Raw genomic sequence first — 20,301 nt, 5'->3', positions numbered from 1 at the left:
ACGGGCCCAGCCGCTCTGTGGCATGTGAGATCTTCCTGGACTGGGGCACGAACCCGTGTCCCCTGCTTTGGCAGGCGGACTCTCAACCACTGCGCCACCAGGGAAGCCCTGCCCCTATCTCTTTGACAGAGCTTCAGAGTTTTCAGTGAAGTGGTGAAGGGCCCCGTGGCGGATGCGGTGTCAGCTGCTGGGCCAGCCCGGCTGTCCTGGGCCTCGGCCTCTGTGCAGACGTCTGAGCAGAGACCACAGTGAATTTCATCTTTCTGTTTCAGACAGCCCGCTGGAGGATTCTGACCTGAAGGACACATATCTCATCCCGAGAAACATCATGGCTGAGCCAGACTATATAGACGATGACAATCCTGAACTAATTAGGCCTCAGAAACTAGTCAATCCTGTCAAAACATCCCGGAACCATCAAGACCTTCACAGAGAACTCCTTATGAATCAAAAAAGGTAAGATGCTTTCTTGAGCGGAGTTTTCCTTAGGGGACTTTTAAGGTAACTAGATTTAAGTTTAGTTACGTTTACAAAGGCTTCGAAGAGTTGTTTGTTTCTTGACCATATTTAACACTTCCTATTCCTTTCGCATCCTTGAGTCAGGGCACCCATGATGTAAAGCCGTCTGCAGGCTCAGCTGCCGGCCCCAGGGTCTCTCGGAGTTCTGTGGTCCTGGGTCCCCTTCTCAAGTGGATGCGTATTTTAGAATTTGTACAGAAGGGGCTGGATTAAGGATAAAAGAGGGTGTCCTACGTCGAAGAGGAATACATTATTGCTTAGATTTGTAAAAATTCTGAATTTTCCCCATATATCTGGGGAAATGTGAGAACAGATACCACCCACTTCAGCATCTGTAGAGTGGCCGGGAGAAGTCTCTAGAACCACATCAGACTGAACAGTAGAGAAGGACCCCCTTTCTTGTGTTTTCATTTGTTTGTTTTTAGGGAGCATTTTAAATGATTACTATCATTTTTATTGTTATTAATTGTTTTTTGGAGAGGAGCAAAACATTTACTTTCAGTCTTCTCTGTAAACCATTTTTAGTTCCATCTGTGTCATACGTAATTTAGGGCATTGGGTTCAGTATACTCTGCTTCTTTTAATTTTGAGAGTTTATTTTATTGAAGTCTAGCTGATTTACAGTGTTGTGTTAATTTCTGCTGTACAGCAAAGCGATTCAGTTATGCATATTTATATTCTTCTTCATATTCTTTTCCATCATGGTTTATCACAGGATACTGAATATAGTTCTCTGGGCTATACAGTAGGACCTCGTTGTTCATGCATTCTGTATATAATGATTTGAATCTGCTCATCCCAAACTCCCCATCCATCCTTCCCTTACCCACCCCGCTTGGCAACCGCAAGTCCTCTTTCTGTCTGTGAGTCTGTTTCATAGATAAGTTCGTTTGTGTTGTATTTTAGATTACACATATGAATGATATCATATGGTATTTGTCTTTCTTTTTCTGATTTTGGTTCGTATGATAATCTCGAGGTCCATCCGTTTTGCAGCAAATGGCGCTATTTCATTCTTTTTTATGGCTGGTACTCTGCGTTTTAAGTGATTAGGGGCAGGGCTACTGGACTGGGAGAGCTGAGGATGAAAAGTTGCTTTATTTATTAGGACACAAGGTTACTAGAAGATCTGTTAAGCTTCGTTTAGAACTGTTTTCAGGTCTTCATAGTAAAACTGTGCTGATCTGAGTTGTGGAACTGTGGATCACTCATCTGCTCACTCTTTGCTAAGCCTTGGTGAAAAGGTAGCTACTGCCCACTGCACTGAAAGATGTGCAGACCAAGCTCAGCATTGGGGTAACGTTTTGGAAGAAGGGCCTAATTAAAAATAAAAATGAAACATTTTAAAAAGGGATGAGGGGGCATTTTTATGGCAGTTCTCCGTCGGAGTGTACCTCTTCCAGAACTCATATCTTCTGTCCCAGGAACTCTTTGTAACTACATTTCTCCCTCCAGATGTGGGAATGTGACTTACTTTCTGTCCCCAGCACACTAGCGTGCTGTCTGAATAACGCTTAATCAGTAGAATGTGAGTTTGATCCCTTTTGAATAAGTCCTTAGCTTCTACCTGTCTTTGTCGCATAAAAACAACAAAACCCCCAAGGATTTGGTATCATCACACCCATAGCAAAACAAGACTGTATACGTTCCTAAACAGACCAGAGAATTTGGAGGCCGTCCTTCCTGGGAAACCATGTCTGCATTTTGGTGGGAAGATGGAAAGTTAAATATCCTCTAAAAGAGGGTAGCCGAATGGTTTCCTAAACCAAATAATTTTCTGATTGTCTTTACCTCTTGGATCTCAGTCCCCTTGCCTGTCAGATAGGAGTAGGAGACTTAGTTAATCTCTAAGGAACATTCTAGTTCAAACTGTTGTTGGGTTTTTGTTTTTTCTATTTTATCTATGAAAAGGCTCCACGTCAGAATAGAGACAACGGTAAAGCAAAGTTGGTGGAATAGTTGTTCTTTGAATTAGAGGCTATAGGCTATTCTGCAGAAATGTAGTTAGTAGCCTGGGTCTGTCTGTGTAAAACATTACATTCAGTTTGTGCAACTGAATCTGTTTCCAAATTTCCTGGAGTAGGCACATTCTGTGAAAATGGACCTCATTCCTGTTTGCCTTTCTGTCGCCTGTTCTTTCTTTTCCTTGTTTGCACAGCTGACTCCTTAGCCAGGCCCAGCTCAGCTAATTTTGGAGAATGCTCGTGTTCACTCGAGCACCGTGGTATAGAGAGGACCTGGGCCTTAAGGTCAGGGAGAAATGGTATGAATCCTGGTTTGCCATTGAACTTGACCTACCTTTTATGATCCTGGATAGGGTCTTCCTTCCTGAGATCTGTTTCTTCATCTCTAAAGTAGGGGATAAAAATATCTTTCTTATAAAAAATGAAAGTAAATGAGAGCATGTTTAAATACCTGTTAAAACACCTGGCATATAAGAAGTGCTCATTTAGTCCCATCCATCTTCCCCCTTACTATGTAGCATCATCTGAAATTTCCTGTTGCTTTTTCCCCTTTTTCTCTGAAAAGTTCTGGTCTGGTTGTAGAAGTACATTAAAAACAAACAAACAAACAAACAAAAAAAATGAAAACTAAAGCGAGGTTTCAAAATCAAACGAATATATCTTATCCTATGCCTTCCGGTTTTTTCAAGGTAAAATCTTAGTTTGGTAGGATCCTCTTATTAGGAATACAACTGGTTTTAGAGTGAAAACTTCTCAAGCAGTTTCTTCTCTTTTATTCATCTTCTATCACGCATGCTTTTTAGAGACTGTGGGGTTTTTATTTCTGTTTTAGGGCCAAATAATAGAAAGTATCACATCAATAATATATATATATTTGGTTCAAGGATAGTCATAGTTGCTTACTGGTTTGTACCATAATGAACCTCTGTTTACTTGTCTGCGGTTTGTAAAGGGCCTTCCCATGTTTTATCCAGTGATCTTTCCAGCAACCCAGTGTGTGTTGTCTTGGGGTTGTTCTCATTCGACATGTGAGTGAGAGGAAACTCAAGAGTCGTTGGCTGAAGAGTCTTTTCAATTTCACATGATAGTTTTATTGGAATAAAAAAAGGGTAGAAATCAACATAGAATTACAGGCAGTTTAAATTAAAGACAGCGATGAATCAAATTTAATAACCATATAAATGAGAAGAAGGGGTAGGGGTGGGAGAGGGAGAGAGAACTGAGATGTACACGAAACAGGCTCTGTGGAGCTTTTGCTCTGCATGGCCACAGTTTCACTCGAAGACCTGTTGCAGTCCAAAGAGTTGCCTTGCTTAGGAGAGCATATCCTCATAGGTATTCTAACGCCGTATCTTGCACTCTTTCAAGTATCTCATTCTGCTCCTCTATTTGCTGTCTTTCGGACCCAGTTAAGTTTCAGGTTAAAAGTCTTGAAAATTTGATCTGGTCACAGTTTACCACCAAGTCTGACGATTAAGACCCTGTGTCAGGTTCTCGGATTCTTTGTTCCTATAACAAGGCAGATTGCAAGAGGCATTATTTTTGGTAGTTGAAAGATCAGTGTTCAAGAGGTCTTAAAAAATGAGAATATTTCCAATATAATTTAGAGAGAATCTGTCTTCCCTAAAAAGAGTACTTCTGGGGCAAACAGAGCATACCCGGCTACTCTGCATCCCTGCCAATGGCTCTTTGGCTTGTACATTTCAGACGACAGTTTCTAGGTCCCTGTGTTTTTGGTCACTCTTCAGTTGGTGTTCTTTGTTAGACAAATAGGTAGATCCTCAGTAAATGCTTGTTGCCCTGCAACGTGGAAAAAAAATATGGGAAGTTGAGGTCGAAATATTTACATTTGAATCCACGCCGGTTGAAATGGCTCAGTCATAAACGTGGAGCAGGGCAGGCCAAACCAGGAGATTCCAAGATTCAAGATCAAGGGCCTGAAAGTCAAAGGCAACCCTTCCCCTCCCCGCTACAGAAAAATATTAGGCCAGGAGGTGTGTGGCTGGGTGGGCAGGGGAGGGAGCGTGTCGTGTTAGAGTTGGCGCCAGACCTGCCCCTGCCTCCGTGCTGACCTGGCTCAGGAGGCGTTCTCCCTTTTACGGGTTCAAGTGTGGCCGGTGTGGAGGCGGAGTGGCGTGAACATAGACCGGTCCAGTCGGCCCCTGAATGTGTTCAGTGGTTTATATGAAGTGTGAAACAGACCTTTAAACGTCGTCTGTACGTCTTCATCAGTGGTGGTGGGAGTACAAATTGTTGCGGCCTATTTGGAAAGCAGTTTCACGGTCCACATCCAAATCCAAAATGTGCAGACGCTTAGCCAGCAATTCTGCTTCTATGAATGTAGCCAGCAGAGATGCTTGGATAGGAGAGATACAAACGGACAAGGAAGCTCCCCGCCTCATTGCGTTCAATGGGGAACAATTGGAAACAACATAAATGTCTCGCATTATGGACATGGTGAAATTTGGGCACTTCTGTACTCCGATAAGGGTCTAGAGAGTATGGGGCACACTCTAAACAGTGAGTGATCTGTGGGTGCAGGAATGGGTGCAGGGCCTCTACCGTGTACAATTTTCTGGGCCACCATTCACTTAGATTACAGTGCAAGTGGTGCACCCCGTAGATGTCTAACAGGGAGAGTCTAGGTGTGCTTTCCCTTTTTTTTAGCGGTATGTGAGTCTCTCACTGTTGTGGCCTCTCCCCTTGCGGAGCACAGGCTCCGGACGCGCAGGCCCAGCGGCCATGGCTCACGGGCCCAGCCGCTCCGCGGCATGTGGGATCCTCCCGGCCCGGGGCACGAACCCGTGTCCCCTGCATCGGCAGGCGGACTCTCAACCACTGTGCTACCAGTGAAGCCCTGCTTTCACTTTTTATCTTGCATGTATGTATATAACACCTAACCTCTCTTTTTTTTTTTTTTTTTTCAAAGAGCACATATTAATTTTAAAAATCGGCTTGGTCCGCTGTGATAGTCACGAGAAGCAGTTCGGGAATAACTGTTGGTCTTGGGTGGTACCAAGCCCCCAGGTCGTAAGCAGTTGTCAGTCATAAAGGGATTGAAAGTTCTTGTTAATTGAATTGATTAAAGAGAATCAACGTTGTCATGCAGAGACTGATACTGTAATTTTTATGAAATTTGGAGCTTATTTCTGTCTTGCTATCTCTGCAACCTGATCTAGTTTTAGACTCAGAGAATCACATAGGCAGTGCTTGACTTTTTCCATTCAGCATAGAAAGTTAAGTGAGCTGCTTGATAAAATATTAACTAAATTTGTATGACTTCTTGACTGTTATAAGTGCAGGACATTTATCATATAAGCACCATTTTCCTGAGTTTTGTGTTACTAAATATTTTATCTTACTGCACCACTGCGTAAAATCTTTGAACAGAAAACGCATACCGTATATTAAACCCATTCACGTGTTGTGATAGAATGCCAGCTTAACGCGTCATACATCAGAGTTTGTTCAACAGCTTTTGCATAAGCCAGAAGCACTTAATAACGGTTGAAGTTAATTTCACCAGTGAATTATAGTTTGAAATTTAAATTATGCAGGTAGCTAAATTCTTAATCCTAAAATTTAAATCCCTTAACTCTGTCTGTACTGTCATCCTGAGACTTTTTAATAGTCATGAAACTGCGTGGGTCTTTACTCAGATTATTTACAAACATTTTCCGGTGCTCAATGACACTTAAGTCTATTGGAGTGAAGTACCATAAGCGACTTTTCTCATTACACTGAGTAAGACTTAATTTCCAGAGTAGTCTGTCTATACTTCTGTCCTCCTCATACAATCTTAATAACTGTGAAATAAGTTGTAAATCGCAAAAATAACCCGTCTCTTTTATTTCATTGGAAATATGGCTGAACTTAATATTTCTTTCTGTTTTTTTTTTTTTAATCTATTTATTTATGGCTGCATTGGGTCTTCATTGCTGCGCGAGGGCTTTCTCTAGTTGTGGCGAGCGGGGGCCCCTCTCCGTTGCGGAGCACGGGCTTCTCATCGCAGTGGCTTCTCTTGTTGCGGAGCATGGGCTCTAGGCACGCGGGCTTCAGTAGCTGTGGCACGTGGGCTCAGTAGTTGTGGCTCACGGGCTCTACAGCGCAGGCTCAGTAGTTGTGGCACGCAGGTTTAATAGTTGTGGCTCGCGGGCTTCAGTAGTTGTGGCTTGCAGGCTCTAGAGCACAGGCTCAGTAGTTGTGGCACACGGGCTTAGTTGCTCCACGGCATGTGGGATATTCCCGGACCAGGGCTCGAACCCGTGTCCCCTGCATTGGCAGGCGGATTCTTAGCCACTGGGCCACCAGGAAAACTCCTCTTTCTGTTTTTTTAAAACCGAAAGTTCTGCTAATGAAAATTGGGAAAGGGAAGACATATATGTTATTTTAACTCTGTGTCCTTTATCTTCAGTGATGGAATCCACTGACGGTTACTCTGTAAACAACAACTTTGCAAAATCATTTATTATGACCTTAAAAAGAGGTAGAGAGGAGAGATGCCAGCATTTTAAAAAATCACCACTAGATAGATGTGGAAGTGTGACACCGAGGATTATTTTACAGATGTGATAGGGTGAACTTGAAAGAGATTGAGGCAAGGGTGGTGTTGAGATTCTTAGAGCCAGAGCACGTTTCGGAAATTCTTTCAGTTAACGGCAACTCACATGACTCCTAGTTGATTAGTTGCATTAGCTGATTGAAGTAGAGTGGAGAAGAGCCACGGAGGTCGACCGGCCTGATCTATAGACTCCCAGGTGTCATCAGCAAGGTCAGCAGGCGTGTGGGGAGGCGCACAGGCCACCTCGGTGGTCTGAGGCTGCTTCAGCAGCACCGGTTTCCCGCAGCCCGGAAAAGCACCGGTGCCGGTTGGGGCCACGTGTGCATGTGTGGACACGTGTGATGGCATTGTCACTCACCCCCTGGGCTGCTTGGCACTGATAGCGTTCTTCCTGTTCTGTGGCTTGTTTCTTTCTTTTTTTTTTTTCTTTTTTTGCGGTACGCGGGCCTCTCACTGTTGTGGCCTCTCCCGTCGCGGAGCACAGGCCCCGGACGTGCAGGCTCAGCGGCCATGGCTCACGGACCCAGCCGCTCTGCAGCATGTGAGATCTTCCCGGACCAGGGCACGAACCCGTGTCCCCTGCATCGGCAGGTGGACTCTCAACCACTGTGCCACCAGGGAAGCCCTTTGTGTATTTTGTTTGTTTGTTTCTTTTTTGGTTTCTTTTTTATTGTCAAAGTTAATAATGAGTTGAGATGACTCAGGGGCTAGTGGAGACTGGCTCAAGAGAGAGAGGATGGTGAAGAGGGGGAGCCCGGACTAGAGAAATCCTGAGGAATTATCCGAGGACATGGAGACCAGGCAAGTCCCAGCTGACCTTTAACATAGACAGAAATCCCACCTGCGAAAATGCCAGTGAACGTCGTCCTTCTCCTGACCTGCCGCAGACATTTCAGATGAGGGTTGCTAGGGAATGGCCCGAGTTTGGGTTTTGTTTCGCCCCATTTGAAGAGATGGCAGCCTGATTGATCTCTCCCCAGTGTTGAGGTCCCCTGAAGGCTGACTTCCGTGTGTTGTCAGCAGTTGAAATGGTTCCAGAGTACTGGCCTGGGATTCGGGATCCAGGTTCTCCAGGGCCATGCCCCCAGCCATGATGGAACCTTGGACGTGCCTTTTAGATGCGCAAGAATCCTCTCCCAAGTCTGAAACGTGAAGGATTGGAAGAGGTTTCTGGGCCATTTGGTTGTTGAAGTGTCTGTGCTAGCTTCTCTCGAGGCTGCATTTAGTACTTGGGGTCAGGGGCTCGAGCCTGGGAAGCTTCAACATCTTCCTCTCCATGGTGGGTGACCGTCCCACCCAGCGAATGAGCATGCTGTTCCCCACCTTCCCCACCCAAACCTCCTGCACTAACCTCCCTTGCATGACCTAGCGTCGGGCATACGGTAGGCGCTCAGGATGATTTTATCGAGCGATGGGTTTTGCTTACTGTTGGAAGGTGCTCTTGCGCTTCCTTTCATGCTCATGGATTTCTGAGGCTCCCAGTGTCGACCGTTAGCTGGTGGTAGGCATCACAGTCACGCTAAGTCACGAGACCCCTCTTCTGTGGTTGACGCCTAAAATTTCTATTCATGAAAGATGCATCCACTAGATTAAAACTTTTAAATGTTGTTAATGCTTTAAATATTTTTTTAATTAAAAAAATTATTTTTACTAGTTTTAATTAAAAAATTTTTTCTGAAGTATAGTTGATTTACAGTGCTGCATTCATTTCAGGTGTACAGCAAAGTGATTTGTTAATGCTTTTTTGCAGGGGACTTGCCCCTCAGAATAAGCCAGAGCTGCAGAAAGTGATGGAAAAGAGAAAACGGGATCAAGTAATAAAGCAGAAGGAAGAGGAGGCACAAAAGAAGAAATCTGACTTGGAAATAGAACTATTAAAACGGCAGCAGAAGTTGGAGCAGGTAGGGGTGATTGGGGTGAAAGGTGTTTTTTCGGTTGTTGTTGATTAAGGGGCACAATGTATTGATTTGGTACATTTGTATCGCAATATGATTGCCATCGTAGTGCTAACTCACAGCTCTGTCGCATCATATAATTATCATTTCTTCTAGCTGGTGTGGACAGTTAAGTTCTAGTCTCTTAGCAACTTTCACGTTTATAATCGTTTTGTTGTCGATAATCCCCGTACTGTGTATTAGGTCTCCAGGACTTACTTCTCTGCTAGTTGCGAGTACGTACCCTTAAATAGCATCTTTCGCACTCCCCTAGCTAGTCACCATTTTACCCTCTGCTTTTACGATTTCACTGTTTTTAGATTTCACATGTGAGAGAGATCATACAGTACTTGTCTTTCTCTGACTTACCTTGTCCTGAGAAATAAAGGGTGCTGGAACAAGCAGAATTTCCCAGACACGTCGGATGTAAATGTTTTTATACCATGAAAGGAAAAGCTGAGACAGGTGTCCGCAGGTGGACTAAAATACACTCAAGATAAAGGGAAGGATTCTGTTGAGGACCTAGAAGGGATTCAGGAGGCAAAGCCAAAACCAGGGAATATCACAGAACGCACAGCCCAGTGCTGGGAGCTCAAGCACTTGAGTGAAGTTCAGCTTCACTTAAGACTGTGGAGCAAGTGCGTGTTGCCCTCGGGTCTTGTTTTAAGTCTTAGCCTTAATCTTTAGGCTCTCGTCATCCCTCGGTATTTCAGCAACAACCAGTCAGCTGCTGCTCCTGTGCAGAATTCTTACCCCAGCACCTAGATCCAGCCACGTATGTAAAGATACAAATATATTTAAAGCGGAGACCAGGAGAAACTTCCTTCCGTTGGGAAATGGAGTTGTTAGGGACTTTGGAAAGAGGAACAGTGTTTTTGGAAATCCTGTCCATTTGTAAATAATTTTCCTGTTTCTGAATTCTGTTTAGCTTGAACTCGAGAAGCAGAAATTGCGTGAAGAGCAAGAAAATGCCCCAGAGTTTGTGAAGGTTAAAGGCAATCTCAGAAGAACAGGCCAAGAAGTGGCGCAAGCCCAGGAGTCGTAGGTCCAGGCTGCACAGACCGCGCACCAGCCCAGCGCACACAAAAAGTGTGTGCAGGGGCCTCCCCAGTACTTAACCTCAGGGCCAAAGCCCCTGGAGAGAATCCCAGCCAGCAGAGAACTGTTACTTTGAAAAGAGTTTGGTTTTGGTTTTCCTACCATCCGGGTTGGATCGGTTACACCTGTGACTGTTGCAGTTCCTATTCGCCAAATGAAGGACGTTGCCCAGCACTTAAGTTGGGATAATGGACCTGTGTGTTCAAAGACTTAAAAAATAACAACAACAAGAAAAAAAGGAAGAGGACACTGGCATAAATTCCTGAGAGTTGCACTACTTGGTTTTTCTTTCAAGCCAAGTTTAGTGGGGCACAGAGCCTTTTTTCTTTTCAAATGTAAAGAAAATGTGTTTCGTTCTTCCTTTAGTTACCCATTCAGTAATTTAGATCGCGCAGAAATGCGTTTGATCTCTTATATCCACTGTTTGTAAATTCTGTTTTCTTGTCTATTTACAGTTTCACCCACGTTAGGCTTAACACCAGAGAATGTTAATATTCATGTTGAACACAGTTCTTACCTTTGTCGGCATTAAGATTCAGAAATAGAGTGAGGAACTTTAAAAATATGGGAACAAAGAGATACATAAACAAGACTACGTAAACGTCTGTCTTGATCTTATTTCCGTTCCTGTTGGTTCCCTGATGCTTCACGGTGACCTTCTACTTCAGGGAAGGTCCATCATATAAATCCATGTCTTGCTTTGATAACTGTTAGGGGGTTGGTTTTGTTTTATTTTGTTGTTAAGTTTCTTGCTCAGCCACGCCTTTTATGTGAAATAATCTCCCACTCCTTCGAGGAATAAAAACTAGTCCGTATAACCCAACCTCAGTGTCAAAAGTAGAGGGTCCAAATCTTTTGGTTTCTCCTGAGAGCAGTGTGGGGAAAGCTCCCATGTGGAGCTGTGAAGGAAGAGTTCTCTGGGTATTTTAATGTGAATCAAATGTAGATTGGTCTCAAGGAGGCCCATTTGGAAGATATATAGCATTTATACATTTTTAATATTATTTGAAGCCAACCTTTGAAATTTTCTGATTAATGGTCACCTAGCTCTTTGCCCTTTTTTCTTGTGAAGAAAGGCTAGTTCACCACTACCTTAGTGATGGTGATGCGTTTGTAAGGATGATGTTGTGACTACTGTTGATCTCTCAGGAACAGCTGAGGGGAAGGGGAGGCTGCTCGGTTGGCGCTCTCCAGCTGGCATGCTGTACTCCACGTGTGAGCCCTGCGTTACCAACTACAGCCAGATTCTTAACGCAAAATCCCTTTTCTATTGCCGGGATGGGCAGGGGGACGTTCTGCTTGGGGTGGTCTAGAAGAATTTGTGTGGATTCAGTATGTTCTTTGTAGAAACGGTTCAGCCGGTAATTCCTACATTGAAGGCTCTTCTTTTTTTTTTTTTTTTTTTTTTTGCGGTACGCGGGCCTCTCACTGTTGTGGCCTCTCCCGTTGTGGAGCACAGGCTCCGGACGCGCAGGCTCAGCGGCCATGGCTCACGGGCCCAGCCGCTCCGCGGCATGTGGGATCTTCCCGGACCGGGGCACGAACCCATGTCCCCTGCATCGGCAGGCGGACTCTCAACCACTACGCCACCAGGGAAGCCCGGAAGGCTCTTCTTATAATTTCTTTCAAGAATCATAGAAAGCTGATCCCGAGCTTTTGAATCCTCAACAAGCCTAAGTAGAAAGTAGCTTTCTATGGGAATTCTGTAGTTTTCATGGTTGGTGATTAGGCTCCTGTTCACCCCTAATGTGGACAGGACAAAAGTAAATGCATAGATAATATACTGCTAGTCATAGAACATGTTGATTACACCTGAAATGGATTATTTCTCTCATCAGCAAGTATTATTTGAATAAAATATGAGGTGCTTAAGGTACAATGTTGCTCTATCATAAGTTACTTTTGAAGGATGGAATGGTAACTATTTTTTTCCATCCTTCTTCCTTTTCAGAGAGGAAAGAGCATTAACTGATCATCTTGAAAGTACGTTTCCGATTGTACGTTGACTACAGTTCTGCCCCTGTGCATGTGGACTAGTGATGCAATTTGTAAAATGAAGATTCAGGAGTAGCTCATAGCCTTGAATCCAACCGGATATGTAAGATCTTTAGATTGTGTATCCTTGAAGCAATTCTGCCACTTGATAAAATTCTCAAGGGCCCTAACAGGCTCCTTTAGAAAGACCAATTCTGTTCCTAGAATTTACCTAGAATGCATTCTTCACTGGGAAAAAATAAATTCCAAGAGTGTTTCCCTCCCAGTCTCACTCACAAATCTGCAAAATTATTAGTGGTTAGCAGTCCAAGGTTTGGCCAAAAGAAGACTTGTAAATAGTGTCAAGCGATGTCTCCTCACTAGACAGTGGAATGTCCAGATAGAAAAGCTCTTTGAAATTGCCAGGTCAGCTCAGCTTATAAGCCTGAGTTTAAAAAGGCGTCATTCTCCCTCCACACTTTCATACTGTACAGTCCAGACCCCTAGGACTCATGAACATCCAAGCAGTTTTGTGCTTTGAGCCAATTTTTGAGAAAAATGGCTCCGTTTTTCCACTCTGCGGTTTTCTTAAAATAGCTCCGTGTTTTCTAGTCTCCGAGTAGTGTTGCTTTCTAAGCTATCACAGTTGACTTTATTCTTCTACTCTGAAAAATTCTGACTTGTTTGAGTGTATATAATATATATAAAGGGAGCCTTAATGGATTTGTTTTCATAATTTAATATTTTTTGTATTTGCTCTTGTATAATTGTTTTTAATGGAAAGTATTACAGAATTGAGGGTGGAATTCTTAGAACCAAAGTTATTCTTAATAAAAATCACCACACGCTTGGACCATGCGTCTGTGTTTGGCTGATGTGTTTAAGACGGTTGTGTGGAATTGGAGGGGAGTGGGTGCTGTGTTCGATTCAAGGATTAGAAGGTGGTTCGAGGCTTTCCCTCTGATGGCCTTCCCCCCAAATCAGTTATGTCCTCTTGCCTTGTGTCAGTCAAGGCTGATGATTTATTCTGTCAAGCAAATTCATGCTAAGGTATTATGCTACACCTTGCTTAGAATATATGGTATTTTAGCAACAGCCATCCGTTCTACAGATCAAAGTATTCTGAATTTTAGGTAGCTTGGTAGGACAGTGGGAGATATATTTTGCGAAGGGCCGTTTTTTAGTGCTTGTGAGCACACATGACATGTCATAAGTATGACCATGAAATTATTTTGCTTATTCAGCTAAATTAACTTCATCCTCAAAGAAGTCACTTTGGGAAGCTGTACACATGACTGCATTATACTGTTGGTAGAAATAGCTTGGAGAGTGAAGTTTCTATACTTTGTCCTTATTTTCCACCCCCAAATTACTACTGAGCTTAGTCACCCAACTCCTAATGTCTTTGGAGTCTTTTGAAAAATTAAATCTACTCAGAGCAGTGAAGATTTGCTATGTCTAGGGTTTATACCATGAACTCCAAAGACCAATGAAGAAGGTGGGCTCCAAAAATAATTTGAAAAGTGGAATAACAAGGCAATTTTCCAAGGTGACAGTTTTGAGGCTGTCAGTCCATTTCATTGGACCACTGTATGTTCCCTACAATAGTAGTCATAGACTTGAAAGAAGACAGAGGTCAATTAATATGTTTGGTAAGACTTAAAATGCTACAGTACACCTAAAAGAAGTATTAGAATACTACTTCGAGGCTTACATTTACTAGTATAATGAAAAATGAAGTGTTTTATTCTAAGGTTTTAGGGTAAATAAAATCTTTATGAGCTAGCCTCACAGTCTCACAATTATAATTTCTACTTTTTTTTCCCAGGTGAGAAAATGCAGTCTGATTATCAATTGGGGATGTTGTGGAACATCTTCCCACTTGCCCTTAGATTTCCCAGCAAGATGGTAATGCCAACCAGAGTCTGGTATGCCTTATCGATACCTTATATAATTAGTAGGATCATACTGGGAATTTTTTCTACTAAGAATCATCAAGTGAATTCTCTGAGACATTTGGTTCTGTATTTTCTTGAACATACTGTTGTGTTCTTCTAAATTTGTTATTTCTATGCTCATGCCTCCTTTTCCACTTGGTTATTATGTGTGACCACTGCTGATGATTACTCTTCTGTGCTATAGTTTCCAGTGTGAACCAACAAACCCAGTTGTCTATCAGCTGGTGAATGGATAAGCAAAATATGGTATGTCCATGCAATGGAATATTATTCAGCCATGAAAAGGAACATAGTACTTATACATGCTTCAGTATGAACAAACGTCAGAAACATTATGCTAAATGAAAAGAGGCAGACACAAAAGACACATAGTGTACAGTTACATCCATATGCAATGTCCAGAGTAGATAGAACTATAGGGACAGAAAGCGGAATAGTGGTTGCCTAGGGCTGGGGGCGGGTATGGTGAATGAGTACAAATGGGCATGAGGTTTCTTTTGGGGGATGATAGAAATGATTTAAAGTAAAATTGTGGTGATAGTCATACAACTCTTTAAATATACTAGTAATCATATAAACATAAATCTACTAATACCTTAAAATGGGTAACTTTTATGGGATGTGAGTTATACCTCAGTCAAGCTTTTAAAAATGTACATATCCTTTGAATGCACAATTAGATTTCCAGGAATTTGGCCTTCAGAAGTATTTATCTGCACAAAGATTGTTGTTCAAAGATATTGCAGCATTTCTCATAATTTCTCAACCCAACTATATTTTAGTAGTTTACTAGATTGAGTATAATACATCTGTATTCCTTATTATGGGCTATAATGCATATCTTTTAAAATAATAAGGTATTATTATTTTATTTTACAGAAATAAGACTTTGAAGCTATACTATTATATAAAAAAGCAAGCTACAGGACAACACATGTAATATAATCCCATTTACATGAAAAAATTAAAAGTGTATCCATACATCTATATAAATGCTTATCGATAAGACGAGATGTTTACCTATCATGTAAACAGTAGTCACTTCTGGGGAAGGGAAAGGAATTGGGGTCAGAAATGGGGGATTCCTAGTTTAATTTGTGTATTTTTATATTTTTAATAATTTTACACAATTAAAGTGTGTTCTTGACCTACCGGTGTTTAAAATGGCATAAGAAGCAAAGAAAAAGCTTGGGGAAAAAAATGTGTGCTTCATACAAAATCATCTCTTAAAAATGAAATGATATTCATGTCATAATTATTTATGTGTTGAGCACATGTATGGTGAAAAATTACAACAGAATGATTTCAGCATTTCGAAAAAGCAAAGTAAAAGTGAATCCGTTTTAAGAAACTGTCAAGAATCCAATTATTTTAAGCACACAGACCTGTAATTGAAGCAGAATCAAAGGAAAAGAGGAGCCAGGGAAGGAATAAAGAGAAGCAAGGGCTCCAGAATGGCAGTGAGGAACATATCAGTTCTTTGTCGGCCCCCCAGTGATGAACCAGAGACCTAAGCCGGGGCTCCTTGTAAGAGATCCAGTTGTAGGCTTCACCATGAAAACTCTGCCCTTTAAATGTTTCCTCTGCTACTGGAATTTAAGGTAGTGTGGCTACAATATTGGTTTTTCCTACTGTTGTTTTTGTTGGCTGAGGTCAAGGGGACTGGAAAGGTGGGGACATGCAGCTTGGTAATGAATTACTGATACCCTGTGCACACAGTGCCTTGGGGGAGCTTTAGGTTGGCCTATCACAGTCTTCTTGGGACGTATTCTCTCTTGGATGATAGTGAAACTTCTGTCTACCTTCTCCCTTGCTTCCAGGTGAAGCCTTCATCCTATTACTAAGAATATTTTATTTCTCTTTCTGTTTCTTCTGGATGAAGGAGGGTTACCATTAAAGCTTAGACTCAGCCATAAAAAAAGAATGAAATCATGCCATTTACAGCAACATGGATGGACCTAGATATTTTCATACTAAGTGAAGTAAGTCAGACAGAGAAAGACAAATATGATATAACACTTAACACGTAGAATCTAAAAATTAGTACAAATGAATCTCTATACAAAACAGAAACAGTCTCACAGATGTAGAAAACAAACTTCTGATTACAAAAGTAGAAGGGGGAGAGGGATAAATTGAGACATGGGAGTAACAGATGCACAGTATCATATATAAAATAGATGAACAACAAGGATCTGTTATTTAGCACAGGGAACTATATTCGGTATCTTGCAATAAACTATAATGGAAAAGTATAGAAAAAAGATATATACATATATACGTGTAACTGAATCACTTTGCTGTGCATCTGAAACTAACACAATATTGTACATCAACTATACTTCAATAAAAATAAATAAGTAAAATTTTTTAAAATGATTTAAGCTAGCCAAAAAAAGAAAAAAAAAAAAAAGATTTTGGCTAGCCAAAGGAGGAGCTAGCCAAGAACTGGAGAAATGCTGGCCTTTTACAAAGGGCTAATAGGCACTGGGATGGAGGCTGGCTTAGAATAGAATTTACGTCAGAGAATGTAGGGTGCAGCGTCAATTGTCCTGACTTCACTGTTGAAGTGGGAGGTGTGATCACATGGGTACCACCTTGGTCATTTGCCCACAGTTATTTACTCATTCAAGAGGTTTCAGGAAACCATCACACCTGTGTCAGCCAGGTACCAGCGAAGAGGGGGCAACACGACCAAAACATCTACTGCAAGCCAGGGGGGCAAAATCTTACACAGTGAACTGAGAACCAGAGTCGGGTTCATGGATAACCTCTTTAGGGCTGGTAGCCAACCTAGGGCCTTCATGAGGAGAAAATTCACTGTGTAAACTCAAATGAGCGAAGGCAATTTTCTGGTCAAAACTTGTGAATTGGCTTTAATTTGATGAGCTGTTTGTCCCCATTTCTCTTTCCTTCCTTAGTGATTTCAGTGTTTCTCAAAGATGCCAGCTCAGTCAACTGAAAGTACTTTAACCGAAGATATTTACAAGATATCTTGCTAGAAGCTGGTTCCAGCCCTTGGGGTGTTTATAATCTTGTTCAGAGATAAGACATTGCTTAGGATGTAACAAATAATAACAAGCATTAAATTAAATGAACTGCCACAAGAATGCTGAGAAGATAAGACCTATAGGAGCAAATTAAGAAAAGAAAAGAAATACACTGTTTACTGCTACGTAGATGCTCTCATAAATGTTCTCTGAAGGGAAGCAGTAGAAAGAACAGTTCAAATGATGTTTTAAATGAAATGCGCATCTTATTGATCCTTGATCTTCCTTTTTGCTTCACAGACTCTTCCAAGAATAAGACTGGACAGTTTGAAAACCCAGGTTTTTATGAATATCAGTAATAGGAGAGTGGAGTGCGGCGAGGAGAGCACAGCAAGTAAACTCACAGGCCCGCCACGCACAACAGCTTGTAGGGTTGCCAGGTAACGTCTGACATTATTTCCAAAGGACTTCCTGAGGTACTTAAGGTTAGGCTATGGGTGGGTATATTTTGCTTCCTAGCGTGAACCCTGAAGAACTGTGCAGTTTGCGGTGACATGATTAATACCAAGCAAGTGTCAGGCTGTTCCCACGTGCCTGGAGTGGGCACACAGGAATGAATGGCACTCCGGGGAAGCACACAGTTCCTCTCCAGGCTGTTTGTCCGTTTTTACCACAGTGCTCAGTGACGGGGCTACAAAATCATGTTCAGTCCCTGTTGTTTTGGGGCTTAAAATCTAATAAGGTGCCAAATATTATTCAGAGAATCACACAAACAGAATGTGACAACTGTGGTGTGTGCTATGAAGGCCCCCAAAGAAGCAGGAGACCAGGCAGTGAGGGTGAATCCACAGGTCAATTTGCACCGACAAATCTAGCCAATTAGAAACTACTAGAAAGACAGAAAGATCGCGCCAAGTCTGGGTAGAACAAGATTGAACGCATGTAATTGCTCTTTCTCTTCCACATTTTATTCTTCGGACAAGGACATTTAAGCCATAATCCAAGACTTGGAGGATTCCAAATGTAGGCTGTTTATTTACTCGTACTGATAAGCTCTTCATCTTAGAGATAAGTCCCCTCCTCCCTCATTCTCAACACAACTCATTAACTACACCCCCACCCCTTCTCACATAGTGAAACAGAAAAGACATTTTAAGGCTGATCAAACATTATCCAGCCAGGTGAGTTCTTTTCTTCAAACCTGCAACTTTGAGGCTCTCATGAATCCCCTTGCGGTGTTGGAGGTGATGACTTTCTTTACCGTATTTTCCCGAATGGCCTGCTTCGTACACAAGATCTCAGGGAATCCGGCCCACATGGTATCGATCCAAGCTGTGCTGGCTTTTTCTGCAGTGCTGCGTCCTTTTCCTCTTGTCTTATTTGACCCGTGGTGGCTTTTGGCTCTGGGTATCCAGTGTTGCACCTTCCTGTTCTATGATGGAGGATGGGCATGGGGACCCAGGGGGAGCCCAGGGAGGGAGCGGTGAAGTGGAGGGGCGGCCAGCCCAGGAATGGAGAGGAGACCCCTTGTTTCCTGAGTCCACCCTCTCCTCTCACAAGGAGTCATTTATTGAGCGTCTGCTGTATGCTAGCCGGCATGAAGGCTGAACGTGAGTAGGGTACAGTCCCCATTCTGAAGCTTATGCCCCTTCGAGGCCCTTCGAGTAAACAAGTGTCCCCAACATGAGAGGAACCTCCCATATGTTGACCTTGACAGACGTGGATACAGAAAATGTTGTAGGAGCCCCAGAAGAGCAATTTATGGTTTTCTAAGAGAGTATGAGAGAAGGTCAAATCCAGGTGTCACAAGAAAGTACCACGGTCTTGTCTGTGTCACCATAGAGACACACCTGTAGGCTCACACACACGTTTCTGTAGGAGCAAAACGCAGTGATCCAAAGCCATTGGCCAATTCCCGGGCCTCCGTGCTTCCTTTCCCCAGCTTGAAACTAACCGTTGGACTCATTCTTACTGGCTGACAGCACGAACCAGGAGGTATTTGGAGATCTCTGCCCTCAGTAGAAGGTGTGAGCATGCATGTGCGTGTGTATGTGAGAGATGAAATTCACATTGGATGTCGCTTTGGCATTTTGGGGAAACTCGAGTGGGCAGCAGAGTGCGGTTAGGAGCCCAGGTTCTTGTTCAAATCTCAGCCCCACCACTTTTCTAGCTTTGCAGTCCTGGGAAAACAAGTTCTCTGGCCTCAGTTTCCTCCTCTGAAAAATGGGCATAATGAACATATCTGCCTCACTGAGTTGTTGCATGAGTTACAGGAGTCGACACATGTGAAGCCCGTAATAAACATTAGCGGCTGTTATGGTTGCTGCCCTGTTCTTTGTGTCTGTTGTCTCCAGCTTGTATTTATGAGCCCGTGCGGGCTCCGTCAGCAGAGGCCTGTGTGGGCCGGAATGGCTTCAGGACCGTGCTGCTCACAGAACGAACGCCCAGTGCCCGGGCAATCCTGGTACGAGACCCTCTGCCTCATGGTGTGACTTAAAGCCACAACACCTACCTCTCCCGAATTCCTCTTCCAAAAGCCTATAGCATTAATCTTTAAAATCCTGACCACAGTTTACCTCCATGAAAGTTCCAACGTGCCGTCACCTGGGGAGAGAGAACAGTTACCCTCTGCTGCCTGGCACAGACACCTTGATGCACCCCCAAGCACTGGGAACAGCCAGGACGGTCCCTTTGGGCTGGGGAAGAAAGGGGACAGGCCGGGCCTGAGCAGGGGGGCTTGCGGAAGCTGAGCAGGAACCCCGAGGATCTGGGAGAAGGAGGGCGGTCGTGATGGATGGCGCTGGGGCAAAGGCGTACAGGGCTTGGGGGTTTGTGTTTGGGGCATATTGCTGGTGCATAATAGGTGCTCAATAAATATTTGCCATTGAAAGATGGGGCCTGGAAAGAGGCAGCGTGGGCACTGGCAGGCGTGGGCTGTCTCCAGGGTGCCCAGGGCTGGCCCAGCTCATCAGACATCAGGGGGCCAGGAAGGGAGGCGCGTGGGAGGGGTCGCCGGCCCATTCGAAGGCCCAGGGACTCCTCTGTCCCTGCTACCCCTTCTCACCACGGAAGGACCCTGATTCAGAGGCTTCTAGGAAGCAAGGCTTCCCTGCGGAGCATCTTCAGTGATGAGGCAAGGCAGCCACGAGAAACTTCTTTGCAAGAGGAAGGTTGGTGACCTCAGGTTTCTGGATTTGATCCTTTCTGCTAGGCTGTTTTAATCTGCAGAATTAAGTGGTCATGAGGCTTAAATAAAATAATAAAAATCAGGCCCTAGCTTAGGGCGCAGTCTCTATAGATACC

General features: G+C 43.3%; 1 protein-coding gene across 9 annotated transcripts in view; it reads left to right on the top strand.

The window, feature by feature from the left end:
* Window positions 1-12,908, top strand: part of FAM107B (family with sequence similarity 107 member B) — a 216,755-nt gene extending 203,847 nt beyond the window's left edge. For 8 of the 9 annotated variants that reach the window (XM_019933461.3, XM_019933462.3, XM_019933464.3 and 5 more), the window contains 3 exons: window positions 273-456; window positions 8,795-8,945; window positions 9,907-12,908. In XM_019933461.3, coding sequence (XP_019789020.1) covers window positions 273-456; window positions 8,795-8,945; window positions 9,907-10,023 — 452 coding nt within the window. In that variant the 3' untranslated portion in view covers window positions 10,024-12,908. The remainder of the gene's footprint in view (window positions 1-272; window positions 457-8,794; window positions 8,946-9,906) is intronic. The other variant, XM_019933465.3, reaches the window with a different exon arrangement.
* Window positions 12,909-20,301: the final 7,393 nt, after the last annotated feature.

This window comes from Tursiops truncatus, chromosome 2 (genome assembly GCF_011762595.2).
Source record: "Tursiops truncatus isolate mTurTru1 chromosome 2, mTurTru1.mat.Y, whole genome shotgun sequence".
In the NCBI taxonomy this organism is placed as follows: Eukaryota; Metazoa; Chordata; class Mammalia; order Artiodactyla; family Delphinidae; genus Tursiops; species Tursiops truncatus.
The sequence above is the reverse complement of the archived record's forward strand: the minus strand, read 5'-3'. Positions and strand labels throughout refer to the sequence as shown.